The sequence below is a fragment of the Centruroides sculpturatus genome, unplaced genomic scaffold, assembly GCF_000671375.1.
Source record: "Centruroides sculpturatus isolate CEXI.00-Female unplaced genomic scaffold, Cexi_2.0 scaffold1096, whole genome shotgun sequence".
NCBI lineage: Eukaryota > Metazoa > Arthropoda > Arachnida > Scorpiones > Buthidae > Centruroides > Centruroides sculpturatus.
The window spans coordinates 98183-108204 of record NW_019385525.1 but is presented as its reverse complement, the minus strand read 5'-3'; the positions used below and the strand labels follow the sequence as shown (position 1 = coordinate 108204).

At 25.4% G+C, this 10022-nt stretch overlaps 1 protein-coding gene across 3 annotated transcripts in view; it reads left to right on the top strand.

The window, feature by feature from the left end:
- Positions 1 to 10022, top strand: part of LOC111639809 (nuclear pore complex protein 14-like) — a 63245-nt gene that overhangs the window by 43077 nt on the left and 10146 nt on the right. For 2 of the 3 annotated variants that reach the window (XM_023385757.1, XM_023385756.1), the window contains exons 14-18: positions 2091 to 2242; positions 3974 to 4030; positions 4107 to 4256; positions 4336 to 4601; positions 9096 to 9272. In XM_023385757.1, the coding sequence (XP_023241525.1) occupies positions 2091 to 2242; positions 3974 to 4030; positions 4107 to 4256; positions 4336 to 4601; positions 9096 to 9272 (802 nt within the window). The remainder of the gene's footprint in view (positions 1 to 2090; positions 2243 to 3973; positions 4031 to 4106; positions 4257 to 4335; positions 4602 to 9095; positions 9273 to 10022) is intronic. The other variant, XM_023385758.1, reaches the window with a different exon arrangement.

The following is a 10022-nucleotide window of genomic DNA, read 5'->3' as shown; positions in this document are numbered from 1 at the left end:
TTTAATTTTCTTTCTTTAAATATCGATCGAAAAACCAATTGTATTATAAAATAAACAGGCACGGCCTTCTCACTGAAATTCTAGAGTTTTTTTATTGTAGTGTAGGACCTACAAACACTTGTCTTTTTCTTTCACCCATGACCCCCGTGTAAGGCTTTGCGACCCCCAGGGGGTCGCAAAGCCTTACATATGGGTCTTGTTTAACCCCACAGGTTGAAAAACACTGGTATAGACAATGAATATTCAATAGCTGATTATAGCAACAATATATTTATCAAATTTTAATAATTAAAAATTGTTTTTTTCAATGATAAATTTGTCTATTTCCAAATTAAAAATTATTCAATAAATATGTTATAATATAGATGATTGAAGAATAATAATCATTTAAAGTAGTGATCAGCAAACCACCTTTATAATGACACATTTCTTTATCAGTAAGGAAAAATAGCTTGTACAGTGCAATATATATCAAAATTCATTAGGAAAGTTTAGAGCTTTAGATTTTAAATAAAAGTAACTTGTGTACGTTAAGTGATCATATCAAAGCATATATGCCTAAATACCGTATTAGAAAAAGATTCTTCAGTCATCCTATGTATTACTATTTTAAAATTATGAACTAACTTTATGCTAAAAACAGTATTAACCAATTGCAAATTTTCTTGTTTAACCTAAACATTTTTTTATACACACTCCATTTTGACACTCATTGATTTAAAGTGCATTGTTGTATTTCAAGACTTACATAAGGAAATTAGCATGATAGAAAAGATAAATTCACTAGAACCTAATTATCTGAGATTCTGCATTATATGAGGCAAACTTGCAAGTGAATACACTATTGTTCTTATATTGTAATTCAAAAAAGAAGTTTAATGTATTACAGAATGATTTTCTTCTGGCACCTTTTATTATTTAACTTCAATGTTATATAATACATTCATATTAAAATGTAACTACAATAATTTACTTAAACCTATTGTATATATTAGCTGTGTAATAAATACAGTCGACCCCCTATAACATGGTAGATACGTTCTGGTTTTTATGAATCCATTTTCTATGAGTGCAGCCAATCACAGCCCGGCACGTGCAGTTTACGGACTACAGCTGTTTGAAAGGTTTCTTCCATAAAATTAATCGACTAATTTGACTCAACATTTCCAAAATACGTATAATTTTTTGGGAATAATTCATATAAACTATGCTATAAACAAAAAATTGTAGGATTACTTACCGAGCATGCACTGTTCACCTACGCCATTGCTTAAGCTTGTTTTTGTCGTGGAGCTTGTCATTGAATGGAACTTGCATGCTTCCTGATAAATTATTTTTTTTTGCGAAAAATCCGCTGAACTTTGGAGACATCATTAATATAAATATAATTTTTATGGGCGTTAAATAATAAATGGTTTTTAGTAGGTCCGCTACTCGTTTAAACTCAACAGTTTGTACAATATCCGCTATTGGTCTAGATTCGACCAATCCTGTCGCAACACAAGTTGGCGATGACATTTTACTGAATTATAGGAGTTTTTTAGCATGTTTGTACGAATACTGTTGCAATTTTTTCACCGTGATATAGGAATCTGAACTATAAGAACCCGTGTTATGGGGGGTCGACTGTATTATTAAAATTTTTCAAAGATATGATTAAATTTACAATGGATTGTATAAAAGAGCTTAAAAGTGAAACACAATATAAATATTTTATGATAATTCTTAATTCAAATGGTTGTGGTAACATCAGTTAACATTACTTATCAGGGTTCTACTGTAATTATATATAGTGGCTTTAAATTATATAATTCTGATATAGAGAAAATAGTTTTGAAATTGTTATTTAATTTAATGCAAATTATTCGTAAAATCATAGTTTTATTTGAAATATAATACAATATTTCTGTTTGAAAATAATATATGAATTAATTGAAATCTACATTCCTTAGAAATTAATTCATCTCATTTTAATATTTTATTAAAATAAAATTACATCTTAAATTATCATAATAGAAGTGATTAAAATATAAATTATTTTATATATGAGTGAATGATTTTTTATGATAAATTTTTTTTAATACAATCAGAAATTACAGAGGCAAAAGATGTTTCATCCAAAATTACAATGGATAAAGTAGATTTAATTCCAAAACAATCAGATAATGAGGTTAAATCAGCATGTAAAGAAGGAATTTCAAAAGAAGAATCAAAAAAACAAGTGGAAATAGAAGATGAAAAAGTAAGAAAAAATTTAAACTTACTTTTCAAATATTTTAAATAATTTTTTTGTACTTTATATAAAAATTATATCAAGAAATTAAATATATGAAATCTAAAGCCTATTAAAATCTACTAAAACCCTATTTTTTATATTATTTTGTTTTAGTACATTAAATAAAAATAATAATAAATATTTTTTTGATAAAATTATTTTTCATTTTCTCTTATATAAATTTTTTAAATTTTTCATAAAGTATTTTATTGAGTCATTTTTGAATTTAAAAAAAATGTGTTTTCAGTATTATATTTCATTTAAAAATAAAATACATTAAAATAGGAACATATTAAGGATCTGTGCAGAAAATGTTTCTCAGTTTTCTGTTTCCTTTTCTTGAACAGCAATCAATACATTAGATGACCAAACAAAATATATAATACCATCTAGTGCTTGTATAGAAATGCAAAGTTATAAACAAACATGACTACTGGCTTAAATGTAGTGATGATTCAGTATTTCCAATCAGCTAGCCTATTTTATATTATCAATTGATACTTATCTAAACTTGAAAAAGAAATGCCTTTTGGTTATGTAAAATATTTCAGTAATGCTTACCTTATACTTTTGGCAGGCATTTGATTCGTGAACTATATCTGAATGACAAGGTATTTGCTAAATGTAGATGTTAGGTGCCAACTGTTATCAAAACTAATAATTATAATAATTTAAAATTTATTAAATAATTTAGAACTGTCTGGAAGAAAAGAATTGACTCAGAGTGGGATTCAAACCTGCAATTTCTGCTTACTGTGTAGTATATTACCCAGTTGCCATTCAGATCACCAAGCAATTTTTCATTTCCAGACATATTTAAATCCTGGTATAACCATTCACATAACTTTTTTTTTCAGACTGTTCTAAATTATTTAATTAATAAATTTTAAATCATTATAATTGTTAATTTAAATAAGAGATGGCACTTAATGTCCATCTCTAGTGCCAAATTTACTTAATTTCTAATTATTAATAGTAGCAAAAAATGGCTCAATTAATTATGGCAATTAATTAAAATTAATATTAGTTGTATGAGATTCAAAATACAAATTTTTATGAATTGATTTTAAATGCACTGGAAGCAAAAGTGAGGGTGACATTTTTCAAAATTTTAATTTAGGAAAATGTATTTTTCATTTGGATTTATGTACCATTGGTGAAATTGCCACATATGAATAAAGAATTCCCTGTGTGCTTTGTTGGAGATGAAGCTTTTCTTCTACAATCAAATTTAATTGTCTCTACTCAAGATGTTCTATATTTACCAACATGCAAAGAATTTATAATTATTATATGTGTTGAAGTGGGAGAAGAGTGATAGAAAATGCTTTTACTATTATATTGTGTTGGCTTAAAATATTTAAATTTGCTTTAACTTACAGCAAAGATAATCTTGACAAGATGATTGTTGCTTGTATAGTAATACATAATTTTCATATAAATTTTTCTTTATCTGTGACTATTATATCTTAATACCATAATATTCATTTTTAGAATATCCAGATTACAAAGTTATTATTTCATTTCAAGATATTTAAATTATTGATATACTGATAGATGTTACTGTAGGAGTCATTTATATTTTTGATTTTGTGCTAGTAAATTAACTGATATGATTTATGCAATGTATTCACAATTTAGAAATTGTAAGATTATTGGATTTAAAATGATGTGAAATAATTTAAAAATTTTTAATAGGAAACTTCTGAAGATATTACAACTCAGCAAGCACTTGTTTTGCTTGTTCAAAATGAGGTATTCAGTTTGATTATAAATTATACATAAATCATTTTCTTTAAATTATAAATTGTTCATATTATTTTTTTCAAAGGTAGCAAAATTTCAAAAGGAAGTCCAAAATTTACAGACAAAAATAGCAAATTTTAAAGTAAATATTGGAAATAAGGAAGAAATGAAAAATTTCAAGACAAAGATGACTAAATTGGAAGCATTTGATATAGAAATTAGAGAAAATGTGGAGGTATTATATTTATCAAAATAAAATTTTAAAATATAAATATATTTTAAATAATAATAATAATTTCAAAACTTTTATATAGTCTCTTTCTCTAGATTTGCATAATTTGAAATCATTAGTACTAGAAACTTTTGCAATGATAGAAGATGCTCGCTCACGAGAAATGAAAAGTAAAGATCCTTTATACTATTCTCTTTTGAAAAGTCGTGCTTTAGATCCAATAAGTGCTCGCAAATTGAAAGAAATCAGATGCTTGTACAGATATGTAGATAATCAGTTGCAAGAATTACATAGTAAACTTGATCAAGAAAGACAAGATTTTTTAAATGCAAAGAAAAAAATGAATAAGTAAGAATTAATAAAATATAAGTTAAATGTTTAAAATTATTTTCTGATTTAATCTGTTTTTAATATATATATATTTATTTATTTTAATTATTTGTTAAGTATTTCTTCAGTAAAAATATATTTAACATATTGCTGATCAAATATCACATGTGATATATGATTAACAATAAGTTAAAAATGTTAAAATGGTTTAAAAAAACTAAGGAATTACATATATTACTAGTTATACATTAGCATATTCCTTTTTATTCATAATTTATTAGCAGTACATGATTAAGTTTTTCAAATTTTGCCATTTATTTGAAAATGAAATTGCTATCAATAAATGATATAGTAGTTTCAAATTTTTATTTTTATCTACTTATTTAGTAATTTTTTAAGAATTAAAAACATATTCTTTATTTAATTCTATATTCTCTGTAATTACAACAGTATGCTTTACTTTATGTACAATAATGTAATAAAAAAATATAAAATACTATTCAAAATAATGTAATTCTAAGTTTTTTACTTACTCTTTTTTCCTAAATAATATTACACAAACATTTTTTCTGTACTCAGAAGAGGTTTTTAAGGATATATATTTTATGCTGGTTCTTTTATTCAATTTTTCTGATAGTTTGATATAATAAATAAAGTAGTGTGTTAAAGATCCAAAATGCATGTATATAACTTAAATAATTTTTAAGCTAATTTAAAAGTAAAATAATAGACAAAATACAGATGGAAAAAATTCCACATTTTTTTTTAGGCCACAATTCTTATCTCAGATGCAAACAATGAAACTGTCATTATGTATATGTTCTATTATACATTTTTCAGTACAAAATATGTAAACTTATAAAAATTTCTTCAAGCAATAAGAATTTTTTAAAAAGTAATTAAATAATTCTATGAGTATTTTTAAGAAATGCTAAAAATGAAACAAACTGAAAAAATTTCTATAACATTTATTCCAATTCCTTATTATACCAAAAAAAAGACAAAAACATAACTAGGTCTTTCATAGTAAATCTAGTTCTTTTATAACTTTATATATTATTATTTAAAAGTAAAACAAAAAAATTTTTATTTTCATATAAATTAATTTTCAAAAGTACAAAACTTTTAGAACATCAAATATTTCTTTAATGATAAATTGACAAGGTATAAAACAAACAATAACATGAACAAATTAATTGAAGTTGCTTAATTATTTCTTGAATTAATTTATCTAATTATTTAAATATAACAAATGAATATTTAAATTTAAATAATAAAATAAAGTAGCATTAGTAGTATGTAAGCATACAAAAAGTAAATAAATAATAATCATCATCACAATTAAACTTAGTCACACTTAATGTGTAATTTAAATATATATATATATATATATATAATTGAAAAAAATTAGCTTTACATAACCAAACAATGCTAATCTTCGAGCAAATCATGTCACTTAAAGATTTTCTATATGATTGATTAAATTTAATAATGTTTGTCTGTAATAAAACAATCCAATCAGAAATACACTAAGGCTATTCAATCAGAGTGAATTTGTATCTGCTAAAAAAGTTTATTATCTCTAATATTAGCATAAAATAAATTATATCATTATTCTTTAGTCATTGTATTTTTCACTCCCTGTTTAGTATTTGTCTTCTGTTTTATTTTATTCATACAAAAGTCACTAGTAGTAAAGAGTTTGCATCCTTTGTCATCATCTCTCTTTTTAGATTCTTCCATATTCATACTTTTTTAATTGTTTCTGAAACAATTTTCTTTTTAATTCCATGATTTCTGCACATTTCAAAACATTAAATTAATTAATTAAAATATCTATAACCATAAGGTAGATAATAGGAAGGGCTTATCACACCAATGACAAAGGTTGTCATTGGTGTGATAAGCCCTTCCTATTATCTACCTTATGGTTATAGATATTTTAATTAATTAATTTAATTATACTAAGGGCTAAAAGCAATTTCTGCAAATTTCAAAACATGTTTAATTTCTTAAATTCAAGGAAATATTTGTTTACTCCCAGGCAAGGTACTGAATTTCATCACTTGTCTTAAAAGAAAGCAGTCTATGATGCTATTGGTAGATAGCATGAACAGATTAAAAAAGGAGTGGCTAGAAAAGAGAGAGAGAGTGAGAATGTTGAATTCATCAAACTATGAATGCAACATTTAACATTGTAACAGTTAAAAAAAACTTAGAAAAAACAATAAATGCAAAAATTTGCAGAGAGGAGAAATTTTGTACTTTTCAGATGTTGAAAAAAGACCAAGAATGGAGAGAGAAATAGGATATAACAGGAATTTATAAGAATACATTTGCACATAAATAAAGATTAAAGTATTATAGAAAAATAATGAGAATATTAAGAGAGAAAGTTTGGAAAACTCATGAGATTAGTTAAAAAAAGAATTAACTCAATAGGATTGGAAGAGATGGTAAAGAAGAAGGAACATAAATGAGGAGTCTTATTTTTTCTAATTTTTTCTAATAGTCTGAGAAAGTGAGTTAAGATTAACATAGATTAGGAAAGAACATTTGAAAGATAGGGATATAGGAAGAGGTCTAAAATAGAGATGGTGAATAGAAAGGAAGCAAATTCATTTTCAGTGGCTGAGAAATAGTTTTGCTCAAAGAAATAAAGAAAAAGGATGAGGCAGAAGATAAAATATCAGAAAAATGAATGAAGGATAAATTTGTTAAGGAATAATAATAATATACTGTAGTTATTTAATGCTTATTTTAGAGGATGCAGGTTCATTTTGACTGAAATCAAATGTATTTTTGTTTAGATTACTTTATTACAGACAAATTTATGTGTTTAAGTAATATAATTTGCTCAGAGAAAATTACTATTGCTTGGCCTACATTTTAAAAAAATTTTAATTACATGTTAAATATGACTTATGATTATTTTTGTTGATTTGATTAAACTGGAATTATTTTTTGTTTATATATATCTTTATTACATTAAATTTAAATAAGTAAAAACTTACAAAATTTATTAAATTCTCAAAAGAGACAATACATAAAAAATGTCCTGAAACATTGTTCATTTCATTCACATCAAGAATTAATAATCTCAGGGTGGAGAATTTTTAAATAAATTTTCTAAATTTAAACTTATTTGTCCTGACAACTTTTTTTATTAAATAAGTATATAAGTATAAGTAAATAAATTAGATAATTAATGGGTTCTGTAATTATGACATCATTGTTTAAATTCAATGGTGTTAATTTGTTATAATAGAGGTATTTGATGATCCAGAGATTGTAGCTAAAAATGGAATAAAGGGTATTTCATCACATATTTTATTGCATCATCACTGTCTGACAATATGAAACTTTCAAAAGAGAATGTTTGTGTGCTGTTGCTCTATCAGTTTAACAGTGGCCTAATTAACAAAGACTTACAATCTCATCTACAAGGCATACTGTAAGAACACAGTCAACAGAAAGTCCTGTAACAAGTGATTCAAGAAATTCGAGGATGGAGATTTTGAACTTTAAGATGAATTCATTCAGGCAGCAATTTCACCATGATGACATTCTCCTGCAATTGATAGACAATAAACCATGGTTGACCATCAGAGAATTAGCACAACAACTTTGAATATTCCCATACAACCATCACCAATCATTCTCATGCTCTTGGCAAGATGAACAAAGTAGGCAAGTTGTTGCATTGTGAATTGACTGCTGCAAACAAAATATGATGAGTCACAATATGCAATACTTGGTGAGCAATTCATTGCTCATCAAGTATTGCACATTCAGCTGGCTCAAATCAATTGGGAGTGGAGATGAGAAGTGGGTCTTACACTACAATGTAACTTTCAAACATTCTTGGGTGGAAAAAAATCACCAACTGTTGCAGAAGGTGGTGGTCTGTTTTTGGTGGAATGAATGTGATGTCATCATGATGGAGTGACCTTCGGAGACAATACCACTGTTACAAAATAACTACTGTGAACAGCTGGATCGTTTAAACACCAAGATCAAAGAACTTCACCCAAAAAATTGATAACATCCAACACCACCACCACCACCACATGCCAGAATATAAATCAAATATGAACTTAGAGAAGCTGGCTAGTCTGAGCTGGGAGGTTCTGCCTCATCCAACTTACATCTCAGTTTACTTTGCAGAACCATATTGCCAATATACAGTTAAATGACAATGACCATGTGAGAGAAACACACAAGTCATTCTTCAAAGAAAAACACCAGTCATTTCTTTGCTCACAGGATTTAGAGCTTGCAACAAAAGTGCTGATATGTGATTGATATTGATGATTAAATTCATTAACTATAAGACTGGACTGTAATTGTTGATTTAATTGTCAAAGATTTTTTCAAAATGCTTAAATTTTACTTTTACAGCTTGATATTATTTAGTATTTATAGTGTAGTATATGTTCTGTTTAACTAGTATATGTGACAATAATAACCATAATAAATTGTAATATAGAACATATTATTTGTTTTCCCCAGAAAGCCATCACCTTTTTCTCCAGCAGAAGCCATTTATCATGTAGTACAAAATAATCATAATATTTTGCCATCACTAATAGAGAGTGTTGATGAACTAGCTTCACGGACGAAGAAAATGAATCTTGAAAATCCATCTCAACCAGTGTCAAATTTTTCAAAACTTTATTCTGATCATAGGTATATTATTTTGTAATATTAAATGGTTAAATTAAAATTTTATTTTTATATTTATAAAAAAAGCTCAATATAAAAAAATTAAAAATTTTTTGTTATTTTGTTAATGCACATACTCAAATTGTTATTTAATAACTTGTCCTGGACATTTATTTTTTCATTAAAATTTAAATACATGCAGTATAAATCAAAATAAATTTGATAATGAATATGAATAGTTTCATATATATATATGGTATTCTGGAAATAATATTTTTTTCTATAATTACATTTATGTAACTGAAATTGAATTACTATTGTCTTTATTTTCCTTCAGTGTTGTAACAATTCTGATACAGAATTTTATGATTTTAAGTCCTTAATTTTTATGAAAATTGACACTGTTTTGTGATAAACATGGTTATTTCTAAAATTAATTGATGAATACGTAATTATTATGAAATTACGTAGTTTTTATAGTAGTAGATTTATAAGGATCAGATTAGATTGCTACAAATTATATTTCAGGTTTATATACAAGATTAACTAGAAATACAATGATCATATTTTTTTTATATAGCCATGGCTTATCAGTCACAAGATAATACAGGCAAAGAAAGTAAATTCATATGTGTAAATTGATCTGTAGTAGTAATATGCATAATCTAGATTAACAGGATAACTCACTATTAAATCACACAATTTACAAATCACTGTAAATTGATTTGATTTTATGATGATTATATGAATAGAGCAATTATATATATATATATA